At 47.7% G+C, this 14702-nt stretch overlaps 1 protein-coding gene across 2 annotated transcripts in view; it reads right to left on the reverse strand.

The window, feature by feature from the left end:
• Nucleotides 1-221: 221 nt before the first annotated feature.
• The window catches only part of Litaf (lipopolysaccharide induced TNF factor), a 37240-nt gene continuing 22759 nt past the window's right edge, over nt 222-14702 (reverse strand). Inside the window, exons 2-4 of one of the 2 annotated variants that reach the window (XM_021184762.2) lie at nt 7228-7452; nt 3956-4112; nt 222-1777 (exon numbers count right to left, since the gene is read on the reverse strand). In XM_021184762.2, coding sequence (XP_021040421.1) covers nt 1669-1777; nt 3956-4112; nt 7228-7447 — 486 coding nt within the window. In that variant the 5' untranslated portion in view covers nt 7448-7452 and the 3' untranslated portion in view covers nt 222-1668. The remainder of the gene's footprint in view (nt 1778-3955; nt 4113-7227; nt 7453-14702) is intronic. The other variant, XM_021184763.2, reaches the window with a different exon arrangement.

Raw genomic sequence — 14702 nt, forward strand, 5'->3', positions numbered from 1 at the left:
AAAACTTGAAAGCCGTGGCTTGCTGCCATTGATGACGACTAAGGGCTCCCGACAGCCAAACCTTCGAACGCAACTCGTTAGCAACAGTCATCTTGCTGCAGTTGAAGCCTGAGGTGTGGGTCAGGAAGGATTTTCTAGTGTAACACAGCAACTTAGGATTCTTTAGGCAACGCCTGGAAACACAACACAAGGCCTTTCTTCATAACAGGTGCACTGGATTGTTCACTGAGTGATCAAAGATTTTATTTGTTTAAAAGCAGATATCAAAGTCATGTATGGTATCCATAATTCACTGCAAAAATAATGGCTAGCACTTCTGGATCATTGTATGAACAGCTCAGGCAATGGCTAGGCTGCATCTTAACCAGCATGCAGACTTCTGTCCTGGGTCAGGTTGACTCCATACACTGTTATTTGCAGCAGATCCTGTGTAGGCTTAGGATGGAGCCAGGGCCTCCTGGAAAGCTGGCCAGACTGTGACAATATTATACATGGCAGAGTGGTCACCCTAGAAAGAGCCCTGAATTTGTCTTTGACATCCTTCTACCTGGTCTGGTGATGTTGGAGACCATGATGACCGTACCACATAAGGTCATCTCTAAAAACTGAAATCATGCTTCAGGGAGTTCCACTAACAATCTCTCGGCACTGAAGCATGGGCTCAAATAAGGGTCCCCCAACTCCCTCAAAGAGGCCCCACAGAGACCAGGCTTTCAAAACTACACCAAACCTACATAGGCAGTCAATGAAATTACCTGTTCGTTTTTCTGTCAAAGAAAAACAGAACAAAAAGCCCAGTGGATGCAGAGGCACATGGCTAGGGCCCTGGGTGTCTGAGAGGCAAAGACTGAGAGGATCCCTTCGGAGTTCGAGGCTGGCCTGGCCAACAAGCTGGACTGAATGTGAAAAACTAAAACAGAACCAACTAAAAACACACCAGCAAATGGAGAAATGAAGGGTGTATCGTTATTACAAAAGTTATTCTAGAAATGTCTCCCTGCCAAGTAAATTTCATCTGTGTTTATGAACAAACGGAGTTCCCAGAAACTGTATGAGGAAGGAGACCCTTCATAGGCCAGGAGCTGAGACAGGAAGGAATGTGAGCCTTTTATTTAGTACTTGTGACCTTATCTGTATGTGTCTGGTGGGTGTGAGCAGCCCTTCTGTGCATTTGGGGGAAAACAAAACAAAACAAAACAAAAACCCCAACTCTATGAAATTAAAGTGATCCTGAGGCCCAAGAAGTCTGTAATTACAGAAGCAGTCTTTAAGGCAGGGTCTCTGTCGTTAGGGATGGGACTAGATCAAGCCAAACAGTGAAAAATAAGGCAAACCGTGGCTTCGGGGCTTGAGACTGGCACCAATGGCAAATCAGCAGAGGAGATGCAAATGGGGTAACAATCACAGTTAGTGGGGTAACATGAGCAGGCAGGAAACCCTTGAGACAACACCCAAGGTCCACGTCTTCGCATGTGCAGGGCACAACTCCAGCAGCAGTTTCTGGGCTTGGAGGCTTGTTACTCTTCCTACCTTTCCCACCCCCTAAAAGACATGAAGATGGAGCCCACGAAGAGATGACATCAAGCTCTTCTGGCTGGGCTGGGCAAGGGTCAGGTGACTTCTGGTAGCAATTGTCTACTACCTCCACAGTGGCGGACTGGCCAAGTCCTACAAGCGCTTGTAGGTGCCCAGGAGCGCTTTGCAGTTGGGGCAGTAGTGGTCCACATCCTGTAGGGCGTCTACGCAGAACGGGATGAAGCAGCAGCCAGCAACGCATCTGGGAGGAGAGACAAGGAACACGTCACCAGCTGTGGAAGGAGGCTGGGTGCACTTGCGCTGGAACCCCCGAAGGGCCTTTGATGGGCTGGAGCTGAAGACAGTCTAGAAGAATATGCCCCATGCATGCTTAAAGCCTAGAGTTCGGTCCTCTGTATCAGATGTGCAAGCCTGTAATTCCAGCAGGAATACAGGCAGGACAATCAGGAGTTCAAGGTCATTTCTGACTACCTAGGGCAGTTGAAGGCCAGCCTTAGATACATGAGACCCTGACTAAAAAAGGAAGGGGGAAGGTCTTTGCAAAAAAATAATTCTCTTGATACAGGACCACCCTGGAAACTCTAGATGGGTCCCGAAACCCAAAACCAGTATGCTACTGAGTAAAAAAGGACATGGAAAGGAGACATAGCCAGCCGTGGTGGTGCACACCTGCAATCCTGTCACTAGAAAGACTTTGATTCAAAGTCAGCCTGGGCTACACAGTTAAGACTTGAAAAGCAATAGAACACCAGCACTCAGGATGTAGCTCAGTGGGAGAGCACTTGCAGAGCATGTGGGAGAGCTGAACTGGATCCCTGGCATGAAAAAAGGCAAAACCAAACCCAAAAGGTAGGAGGAGCATTCTGGGACTGTGATGCAAAGCCCTGGGTCCACCCAGCACCACATAAACGATTCAGAGTGGTACAGGCTGTAATCCAACCACTAGAAAGGTAGAGGCAGGGGGATCGGTACAAGGACACCCTTGGGTACACTGTGACTTCAAGGCGAGCCTCTCTAAGAGGAGAAGGCTGAAGAGGAGGAGGAGGAAGAGGGGGAGAGGAAGTGGTAGTCATCATCATCTTAGATAAGGACTGGCAAACTGGTTCGCAAAGAAGTCACACAGGCCTCCCCGGGCAACAGTGTGTCCCAGGTCAGCCAGGGCTACACAAAAGAAACCTTGTCTTGAGGGGGAAGCAGGGAGGGACGCAGAGTTCACATGTTTGATGGCCCCATGGCCTGTGTTTGGCCTGTTCAGCCAACCTAGCTGCATAAACGTGAAAAATTCCAACAAATGAGCCGGCAGCATCCAGTCAAACTTAAACAGGAGTGGGCTGGGGTTAACTTGAGGACAAAGCTGTCTCCAGTGTTCTAGTGATGAGGAAATCAACTTCCGCAGATGACTCCTCTTACAGTCAGTCCAGTCAACTTCTGCACACAGGTAGGGCTTCCTACAGATATCATAAAACCCAAACCATGCATCATGGCACACATGTGGAGATGCGTCATGGCACACATGTGGAGGTCTGAGGACAATTTTGGGGAGTCTGGTCTTTCCTTCCACCGTGTGGGTTCTGGGGCACCGTGAGGCTTGGCGGCAAGCACACTTAGCTGCTGAGCTATCTGCTGGCCCTGCTTTGTGTTTTACTGAGACAAGGTCTCACTCTGTAACCCAGGCAGCCCTTAAGTTTCATTCTCCTGCCTTCACCTCCTCCTGTTGGTGCTTGGATTACAGGACACACCACTGTGCTCAGCCTTCAACATCCTCAACCAGGCTGAGGTACACAGATAGGAGCAAGCCTAGCACGTTGAGATCCTGAGTTCTGACCTCAGCAGCATAAAAACAGAAGGAAAAAAAGAAAAATCCGCCAGGTATCTGGGAATAGCTCTGTCAAACAAGACTCTGCCTAGCAAGCACAAGGCCCTGAGTTCAATTCCTTGAACTACATGGCAGAAAGAACTGTCCACTGAAAGTTGTCCTCGAACCTTGATTTGTGTGCCATGGCGTATGTCCATGTACACCCCCCCACACACACACACACAAGAAAATGAAAGAAAGAGAGGGAGGGAGGAAGGAGAAAAAGAAAGGGAAGTAATTTCTTAAATTATCTTGAAGGTATCGGGGAAGCAGGCATGATGGTATCAGCTTCTAATCCTGAGGTCGGGAGCTAGTCAGGGTCTATGGGGCTTACTATTCAGCCACCCTAACCTCTTTGGCATGTCTAAGAGCAGTAAGAGACCTTGTCTTAATACACAAGACAAACAGGAGGCTAACCCTCTACAGTCATGCATACACATTCCCACACTCATACACACGTTCCTACAATGCACAGGACAGCCCCTACCTTAGCTAAGTTCCCACTCTGAATACCAATCACCCCAGAGTGGGCACCCTCCAGAGGCTAAGGAGCAGTTCACTCACCCCAGCAGACACAGACTGCCACAGGAGAGCCAGGTGAGGGCTCCAGCATTGTAGGACAGCTGGGTCACGATCATCTTGCTGCAGGAAGGACAGCACATCTGGACAGGGCGATCATAGAAGGAGACAGGCTGCTGCACATAAACGGTCTGCACGGCAACTAAAGGCAGAAGACAGCACAGGTGACTCAGTGAGCAAGGAGTGGCTGATGTTCACACATGAGAGCTGGGGCCACAGCGGTTACCCCAGGGCCCAAGCTCATAGTGGTATCGCTCTTGTTAGCCCCAAAGCATAAATAGTCCAGTGGCTTCCAAGGATGAAAGGATAAGTAAGGTCTGTCCAGACAATTCTATCTCAGCCTTAAAGGGATGGAGATTCTGGCCCAGCAGAGCCAGCCACGCTGAGTGACATAAGCCAGTCACAGGAGGACAAGCACTGGGAGACTCCACAGATGCCTACAGGATCGCACGTCAGTCAGTGTCTGTGGGCAGATGCTGTTGCACTCTGGAAAGACAGAGAGTTCAGAAACTAGACAGTGGGGGTGGACAGTGTGTCTACCTAACACCTCCGAGCTGTACTTCAAGGTGATTAAAGAGGTAATAGGAAAGACATGGAGGTGGGAAGGAGACAGATAGGGAGAGAGAGAGAGGCAGAGGGGAATAATATGAATCTGATCAAGAATATATGAATAGACAGACAGACAGACAGATACACACACACATGAAATGTTCAAAGAATAAATTCAAGTATTATTTTTAAGTGAAATAATTAACTTTTTGTCCTTCATATTTTTGTGATTATGAGAGTCTCACCATAGCCCATGCTGCTTTTAAATCTGTGGTCCTCCTGCCTCAGAAGCTGACACTAGTTGATTTTATGTCGACTGTATCTGTGTATACGTAATGTTTAGAAAGGGGTGGGATAGAACAGGGCCTCACTATGTATGTAGCCCTGGCTAGCCTGGAACTTACCACATAGATAATGCTGACCTTGGATTTGTGGCAATCATCCTCCTGTGTCCCAAGTATCATGTATGTTTTTAAACAGAAAAGAAAGAAAAATGACAGAGAGAACAAACAGTGACGGATTTTTCATAATTTGCTGAGGGATTTTTTTTAAAGTTCATAGAGAAGAGAGAAAGACTTTCCTGTCCTCCTGGCAGGACCTGGTTCTCCTAGACCACCTGTCCTGGGAAAGCTGTTTTAGTTATGTCTCTGTCAAACTGACTCTCCTACACTGCTCGGTCCTTTGAATGCACTTATATGGCCTGGGTTCAGAGGACTGGGGCCACCCAGCATTAACTCCTAACACTGAGACTCTGCTTGCAAAAGGCAGGAAGATGCACACTTTGGCTGTGCATAAATTTGCAGCAAGGCTGGGCGTGGTGGCGCACGCCTTTAAATCCAGCACTTGGGAGGCAGAGGCAGGTGGATTTCTGAGTTCGAGGCCAGCCCGGTCTACAAAGTGAGTTCCAGGACAGCCAGGGATACAGAGAAACCCTGTCTTGAAAAACAAAAAAAACAAACAAACAAACAAAAAAAAATTGCAGTAAGTAATTTTTGTTTTGGTTTGGTTCAAGATCAAGTTATTTCTTGATCACAGGATGGTCTAATAGACTAGAGGGCTGGTGCCAAGGTTCAGTTGGCTGAGCGGTTGCCTAGTATGTGGCAACCCTCAGGACTTCATAAATTGGGCATGGTGAGACACGGCTACAATCCAAGCACTAGGGAATTAGAGGTAAGAAAGTCAGGAATCCAAAACGAGCCTGGTCTAAGAGCAACTACAGCAGCTACACAGCAATACCCTGTCTCAAAGAGTGAGTTGTTAGCTCACTCTCTACCCCAAGAAGTCAAAACTGAACACAACAACCACACTGGCTTCTTAGCAGATGGTGGCTCTGTGCTTCACACGAGGAAGTTAATTTTAACAGAATGACCACTGACTCAGAGAGCTGCTGCCAGACATCACAGATACAGGAACTGAGACATAAGAAAGGTGAGAGGGGGCTGGAGAGATTACTCAGCAATTAAGAGCACTGGCTGCTCTTCCCAGCACCCACATTCCCAGGGCTCACAACCCCTGTAAATCCAAGGTAAATTCTGTATCAGGTACGCAACATGGTACACATACATACATACATACATCATACACACATACATACATACACACACATATACATACATACACGCTAGCACCTACACACATACACACGTGCTAATGCACTTTATAAAAATATATATTTATATAAATATAGAGCACACACACACATTTTAAAACTAAACAGAACACTGTGGTTGACCTCCGGCCTCCACAGGTACACACACAAACACAAAGACGGAAGGACAGTGTAGGCAAGCTCTGCTGGCCCCTCAGACAGTTCTCATCAGTTTACAGTGCCAAATAGTGTACCCACACACTTGGCCACAGAGGACTCAAGGAAAAGGACTATGGAGAGGGCCCCCAAGGGTCCAGGAGAGATGCTGCCCCGAGGGCAGCGGCTTTGCATCGTCTTTTTTAATTTTTTTTCTTTTGTTCCCTTTTTTTTTTTTCTGAGACAGGGTTTCTCTGTATAGTCCTGGCTATCCTGGAACTCACTCTGTAGACCAGGCTGGCCTTGAACTCAGAAATTCACCTGCCTCTGCCTCCCAAGTGTTGGAATTAAAGACGTGTGCCACCACTGCCCGGCTGCATCATCTTCTTACTCAATGCTGTTTCTGTTTCTTACTCCTGTTCTCGTGGCAGTTGGCCACAGGACAGGATTTTTCTCTCCACCCTGTTTCTGACCTCCCAACCTCCCACTCCAAGTACTCAGGGGCAGGGGTGGTGGCGAGGGCAGAGGACCCAGCAGGCACCGGAGGATCCTAAACATATTTTTCCTGGGGTTTTTGTTGTTGTTCATTTATTTGATTACATTTTTATTAACGTCTGTGCATGTGTGTGTGTATGCACATGTACATGCATGTGGAGGTCAGAGGACAACTTTGAGGAGCCGATTCTTTCCACCATTTGAGTCCTGGGAAGCAAGCTCAGGTAGTCAGGCTTAGCAGCAAGCACTTTTACCCACTGAGCCATCCTGCTGGCCACTAAATGTGTCTTATAATAGGGAAATTGCAGTCCTCAACAATGGGATGTCTGAAACATCCTATGAGAAACTAGGGTGGGGTGGACATCAAGTGTCTGTCATTTGACTCTGACACCTCACTGCCATCCTCTCCCTCCTGGAGTCCACACGCTTGGTGACTAAGGAGCTGCAAGGACCTGGATAACAGACATACTTGCGTTGGCATTGGGGACAGGCACAGGCTGGGTGTAGTACGAAGGTGGATTCATTCCCTTCCCATCTGGGCCTGTAATGAGCCCTGTGGCTGGTCCCGGCATAGGTGCTGGGGGCGTTGGGTAGTAACTGTTGACACCCACTGTTTCTTCATAGGTTGGGGGTGCGGTGGGCACTATTGAAGGGCCCGCAGCTGCTTGGTAAGGTCCTGGAGCCGACATTTTACCTAAAACAAAAATAGAAGACACCCATAAGAAATTCTCTTGACCCAGAGAGTGGAGGAATGGCCCATGTCTGGATGGAGTACTGGGGAGGCAGAGGCAAACCAAGATCATCCTCAGCTATGGAACAAGTGTTGGAGACCAGCCCAGACTTCCTAAGACTGTCATAAACACCACCAAAGGGGGAAGGGGGGAGAAAGAAGGCAGCCACATTCCCTGCACCCATCCCCTACGGCCCAAGTTTTCAACCTCCAATCTGCCAAACAGAACAGTCAAGGAAATTATCACCTTCAAAAGGGACTTTCAAGTACAGGTAAGCTATTGCCGGGCGTGGTGGTGCACGCCTTTAATCCCAGCACTTGGGAGGCAGAGGCAAGCAGATTTCTGAGTTCGAGGCCAGCCTGGTGTACAGAGTGAGATCCAGGACAGCCAGGGCTACACAGAGAAACCCTGTCTCGAAAAACCAAAAAAAAAAAAAAAAAAAAAAAAAAAAAAAAAAAAAAAAAAAGGAAGCTATTGTGCCCCAAATAACCGGAACCTAGAGACCCAGGGGGAGGTACGGGCTGCATCAGAGGAGACTATCCCTTCAGCCCACACACTCGGAACCCAGCAGAACCCAGCGTTTCTTGTTTAATCAATGTGGTTTTCACTAACCTGCAGAAAGGACAGCAGTATTTACATGTCAACTATGGGCAGGGTGTGAGCAAAACCCGGCCTTAGATACCGGGAGAGAGAGCTCTAGAAGGAGTAGGAGAGGGTATTTTAAGATTGGCCATTTTCTTTCGTCACATAGGGCTGGCTGGTTACATGGGGTTTTTTTTCAATTTGTATTTACAAATTGAATATAAAAATCGAATACTAAAAATACAAAATTTCAATTTGTACAACTGATACTTGACCATTTATGTTTTTGTTTTGTTTTTACAAAGTAACTGTGTTCAGGGCACAATGCCCCACACTGTAATCTCAGCCCTGGAGTGGAAGAGACAAGTTCAAGGACAGCCTGACCTACATAACAAGATGCTCAATAAATCTGCCTCTTTTAAAATCTTTATTTTTAAGTAAGTGTGTGTGTGTGTGTGTGTGTGAAAGGGAGAGCCAGCGAGCAAGCGAGCGAGCGAGCGAGCGAGCGAGCGAGCGAGAGAGAGAGAGAGAGAGAGAGAGAGAGAGAACATGAAGTGCCAGAAGAGGTCATAGATGTCCTGGAGCTATAGTGACATGAGCCACTTGCCATGGATGATGGGACCCAATCTCAGGTTGTCCCTGGAGGAGAAATGTGTATTTTTGTAACCGCAGAACCACCGGCCCAGCCCTAGGCTGCCGTCCCTGTAAAGCAGACGGCCCACGCCACATGGGGCTCAGAATAACGTGTAACTACAGGTTTCTTCTGGCATCTGCAGGTAGAGCACACGTGTGTGATGCACACATTTATGAAGGCAAAACTCACATAGGCATGTTTTTAATCTTAACGAGAAGTATATCAGCTGGAGATGTGGCTCAGCTGAGAGCACTTGCCAGTGTGCATGAGGCCCTGGATTGATCCCAGCATATCAAAAACTGGATATGGTGGCAAATATTTGTAATGTCAACACTCGCAAGGTAGAGAGGCAGGCAGGAGGATCTGAAGTTTAGGGTCGTTGTTGGCCAGTTTGAGATACACAGCAAGAGCCTGTCTCTAAACAGTCCCAAAGTAAACCCCCAATCACATAATTTCTCATTTGCAAGGTGGAGTCCCAGGGCAGCTAGGGACACAGTGGCTTCCATGAAGGCTTAGAGTTTTTCTGCCCTTGGCAGAGCTGCTGCCTGCCTGGAACTTATATTCCGGGATCCAGGCTGTGCCCTGAATGGCTGATGTTCAGCAGTCATGCGGCACAGAGCTGGCTTTCGTGTGGCTATTTCCCAAGCAGGCACGACAGGCTCTGTGGCTTTAGAAGAGAGCTATATAAGCCTGTCCCAGGACACAGGCAGCCAGGACTGAGGGCAGTGGGCCATGGTACCGGGCCCAGGCAGTCCTAGTACCTCCATCCAGAGATCAGTCCTGTTCCGGAATGTGTGGGAAGCAAAGAGTGGGCCTCTACAGAGAGAAGGCCAGAGTCCTTCAAGGAAACTCCACTGGACCCCAAGGAGAGGAGTCCCTGGGGATTTAGACTAGCATTTCAAAGTGAATAAGAACATGGGGAGGGGGGCTAGGTAAATCAACATCAAGAAATGGCATGACAGCCAGCCAGAAAGGTGGCTCAGTGGGTAAAGGTGCTCCTGTCAGAACTAACCACCTGAACTCAGTCCTCCAGACCCACTTTGTAAAAACACATGACTTCCACAAAGCTGCTCTCCAGCCCCCCTCCCTCCATACGCACACTACAGCGTGCGACCCCCAGTGAATAAATAAATCCTTTAAAGTTAACATCCCACATCAGATAGGTTGTTACATAAAATAAAGCCTAGATTTTAAAAGCTTACAACACAACTGATGCAAGACAGCCCATCACTTACTTAAACACTGGCTCTATGTTCAAAGGTACTAGTTACATATAGAATTAACTCCGGCTCCACCAGGTGTCTTCTTCAAAACATAGCTATGGAAGAGCTTAAAGTGAGCTACCCACATGGCTCCCTTCCCAGCAGAAAAAATGAAGTCCCGACCACATGCAGAGGTGTCTGGAGAAGGCGCACCAAATTCTCCAGAATTAAAAACGGGGGTGGGGTGGGGTAGGGGGGTGAGTTCAGAAGATGACAGGAACATGCTGTGAAACCCACTTCAGAGCTAGACACACACACACACCAACAAAAGAATTAGACAGGACCCAAAAACAGTTTGAGGTGCACTGTGGGTTTCCTCTGACAGGAAAGGAAATGCAGAGAGACATTTGCTGCAGGCAGGCAAAGCTCACCCCCAAAACCAGCCTGGGAGATAGCCTGGGAGATAGCCTGCCCCATCCCCTCTGCTTCTAGCACTAACCCAGCTTGCAGAAACTCCTGACAAGAGGAGGAAGGCCACTACTGCTCGGCAGGAACGGAAATCATCCTGCCGCCATGAGAGAGGCAGATGTGAAGGACAAACCGTCCTTTCCTGTTCCCTGAACAGCCAGCCACACTTCATAGATTTACTATGAAAACTGAGGGCCCATGTGAAAATTACAAGATCAGAAAACTGGTGTGTTCAGGAATCCTGACATTGCACCTGGCAGGAGAGGGACAAGAAAAGGTGTTGTGAAATGGCCTAGAGGCACCAGCTGAGATGGCTTCATACAGCAGTCACCCTAGCACCTGCATTTAGGGGTTTGATTATCTTTTGGGGGGGGGGTTCGAGACAGGGTTTCTTTCTCTGTGTAGCCCTGGCTGTCCTGAAACTCACTCTGTAGACCAGGCTGGCCTTGAACTCAGAAATCCACCTGCCTCTGCCTCCCAAATGCTGGGATTAAAGGCATGCGCCACCACTGCCTGGCATCTTCTTTTTTTTAAAACTGTATTTATTTAATATAAAAGTGCTCTGCTGCACATATATCTGCCTGCCTGAAGCGGGCATCACATCCCTCCTGTGAGCCACCATATGGTTGCTGGGAATTGAACTCATGACCTCTGGAAGAGCAGCCAGTGCTCTTGGCCATTGAGCCATCTCACCAGCCCCAAGGTTTTGATTATCTTAAGAGAAAACTTCAGTATAGACCAGGCTGACCTAGAACACCTGACCTGCCACCTCCTCAGCTCCCCAGTGCTGGAATTACAGCTTTGTGCTGCCAGGCCTGGCTTTAATACCAGTTTCAAAAGAACTGACCGACTGGTTTGATCCTGCACCGTCCTGGCCCTGAGAGTAAGGCCCTACCTCCCATCCCAACACACACCTCACTAACTAAGCCATCTTCACCAGCTCTGACCGAATCTTCTGGAGCATGCAGATGAACAGTCTCTTCCAGGCTGTGGGCTCCAACAGACACAAACAAACATTTATAATTCTTAAGAGAGAGACAGAGACACAGACACGGAGATAGAGAAAGCAAGGGCCAGCAAAATGGCTCAGAGAGCTTCCACCCACATGGTAGGGAAAGAGAACTGACTCCTGCAAGCTGTCCTTTGACCTCTATACCAAAGCAAGCCATGACAAAATTAACTTTTTGTTTGTTTGTTTGTTTGAAGAAAGTCCGGCCTTGTAACATCTATTTGGTGGTCTTGGGCAGCTGAGTGGTCATACAAGTCAAGTCAGGTGATCCTGACAAAATCCAGTTGCCATAGTTTCTGGGAACTTTGTGGAGGAAATAAAGGAGTATGCAGCTGTCCCTTTCCTTCCTCCCCACTGTTTAACTTTGCCGTTAAGATCTTTCAATTGTTCATCCAGACTCATCTTACCCCAGCATTCACCAAGGGAACACAAGGAGCTATAAGTGGCTGTCCTTGCCATCTCAGAAAGACTCCTCTGGCCTTAGCTAGTTCCAAACCTAGACCTCGGCATCCTTGCAAAAACTGATCAGGACCTGACAGTCTCAAATCTTTTGTTTGTTGGTTGGTTGGTTGGTTTAAAGAAGGGCCTCACTATGTTGCACTGGCTGGCCTGAAACTCACATAGCCCCCTGTCAAATGATGAGCTAATGGGGTGTCACCACCTAACTCCAAAGAGTGTGTCACCACCTAACTCCAAGCCTTTAAAAAAAAAAAGAAGTATTTATTTTATGTATGTGAGTACATTATCGCTGTCTTCAAACACACCATAAGATGGCATCAGATCTTATTACAGATGGTTGTGAGCCACCATGTGGATGCTGGGAATTGAACTCAGGACCTCTGGAAAAGCAGACGGTGCTCTTAATCACTGAGCCATCTCTCCAGCCCCCCAAGCCTATTTTTTAAAGGTGGGAAATGGAGCACAGAGGCTTGGGGGGTTTGCAAGACCAGCTACCGAGATACTCCAAGTCCTGCTGTTTTCGTGACTTTGGAGAGCAGAGTGACCTTTTCACAGGGCTCACCGAAGACCATCAGAAAACACAGATTTACAGTATGATTCAAAACAACAGTAAAATTGTAATTATGACATAGCAACAAAAATAATTTCCTGATTGAGGTGTCACCATGACATGAGGCTGTAACATTAGGAAGCTTGGTACAGTGTCCCTGCTGGGGCTGCCTTGAATAAGTTTTGCATGTTTGAACCCAGGCTCTGTGTTAGCTTGCTGTGGAAGGTTCTGTGGGTTAGGCAACCAACTGCAGACAAGCAAGAACAGAACTAGAGTGTGGACCAGCTGTGAGGATAACTCTGGCCTATACCAATCTAGCACTCAGAATCCCAGACCCCCTGCAGCAGGGCCTCAATGATCTGCTTTAGGGAAGATGACAACTTCAGTGATACACAGGACAGGATGGGACACACAGAGTGACAGCCATTTGTGGCCTGCAGGACGATGTCTGGGAGACACAGGCTCTACCCGAGCCTGCTACAGAGTAGGGTCTCTCAGGCTTGTTTTCATTAACACAGCTCCATCCATCTCAGGCAGAATAATTAAATTATGTTTAATTCAATTCATTAATTGAAATTTAACTTAATTTCTGCCTAACAAGACAAACTACAATTAAGAACTGAGATTTTGCTGGGCAGAGGTGAGTTTGAGGGCCACACACTATTGCAACAGTTAAGACTTTGTTTTCACAGGGTCACCCTTTGTCACTCCCCTAGCGTGCTCAAGGCCAGCATGTCCCTTAGCCAGAGAGGGTTCTTGTCACAGATGGAACCCTCCCAATACAAAGTTAACCATTCACTGATGGAATCTGGCCCAGTCCCTTCCCGCCAAGGCCAGGCCTTCCCAGGACAGTTTACAGCCCACTTGTGGTAACAGATACTGCAGAGCATTCCCGTCCACTGCTCTGGGGACAAGCACAACTGAGCTGGCTGGCGTCTGCTTTCACCCTGTCACTCGGTCAATCTGTCACAGCCAGGTCCTCCAGACCTACGTTTTGGGTGTCTACCACTAAAAATACTGTGTGCTCAGCCCGAGAAGCAAGAAGGGGTGCCAGGTGGCACTGGACACTGCTGTTTATTTTGTGTGTGTGCACATCTGTTCGTACCTGCAGGTGCCTGTGCCCATGAGTTAGGTGTTGTCAGGTGTCTTCCTTAGCCAGTCTCCCAGTGCCGTACATTACCGGCATGCCTGGCTTTTATATAGACTCTGGGGATCCAAACTTAAGCCCTCATTTTCATGCAGCAAGCACTTTGCTAACTGATCCTTGCTAGGCATTTACTTTGGACATTAATATTCTGCCTTCACCAAATCTATTACAGTACTCATCTCTCACAGACCCACCACACGCCTGGATTCACAAATACACTAAGATGGGGTTTTGGTTTGGGCAGTGATGGCGCATGCCTTTAATCCTAGCACTAGGAGGAAGAGGCAGGTGGATCTCTGAGTTCAAAGCCATCCTGGTCTACAGAGTGCATTCTAGGACACCAGGTCTCAACAACAAGAAACCTAAAAAATAAATTGAGGTGGGGGTCGGGGGACAGTACTTGGGCTGTGACTGCTAAGGCCCTGGTTTCCACCTCTAGCCTCTTACATTACTTAGTAGACTAATTTGCTCTTTACGTGACTCACCGAGACAGGAACATTATGATCATGGTCATTCCAATTCACACCTGAACAAATGGGCCCAGAGAGGCTGAGCTGCTCATCACAAGTCAGAGGTGAGAGGCTGAGGCCTGAACCACATCCATGGACTCCAGAGCTCTTCACACCTCACCACAGCTCCTCCAGCCGAGAGCAGCAGCAGCAGCAGCAGCAGCAGCAGCAAATCAAACTCACAAGAAAATAAGCGTAGGCAGTAACCCCAAGTTTGACTGGCAAGGGACCACTGCTTTCTCTGACACTCTAACACATAACACTTATTCTTATAAAGAACGTTTTTTGTATGGTAAATTAAGACTTCCACACACTCGGGCTGGAGAGATGGCTCAGCAGTTAAGAACAACAGCTGCTCTTTCAGAGGTCCTGAGTTCAATTCCCAGCAACCACATGGAGGCTCACAATCATCTGTAATGGGATCTGATGCCCTCTTCTGATGTGTCTGAAGACAGCTACAGTGTACTCATATACATAAAATAAATAAATATTAAAAAAAAGACTTCCACACCCTCATACATGATATAAAAATTCCTTGACAAGTATAGATTTCAACTATTTTTTTTTTTTTTTTTTTTTTTTTTTGGTTTTTTCGAGACAGGGTTTCTCTGTGTAGCCCTGGCTGTCCTGGAACTCACTTTGTAGACCAGGCT

This window comes from Mus caroli, chromosome 16, assembly GCF_900094665.2.
Source record: "Mus caroli chromosome 16, CAROLI_EIJ_v1.1, whole genome shotgun sequence".
Lineage (NCBI taxonomy): Eukaryota > Metazoa > Chordata > Mammalia > Rodentia > Muridae > Mus > Mus caroli.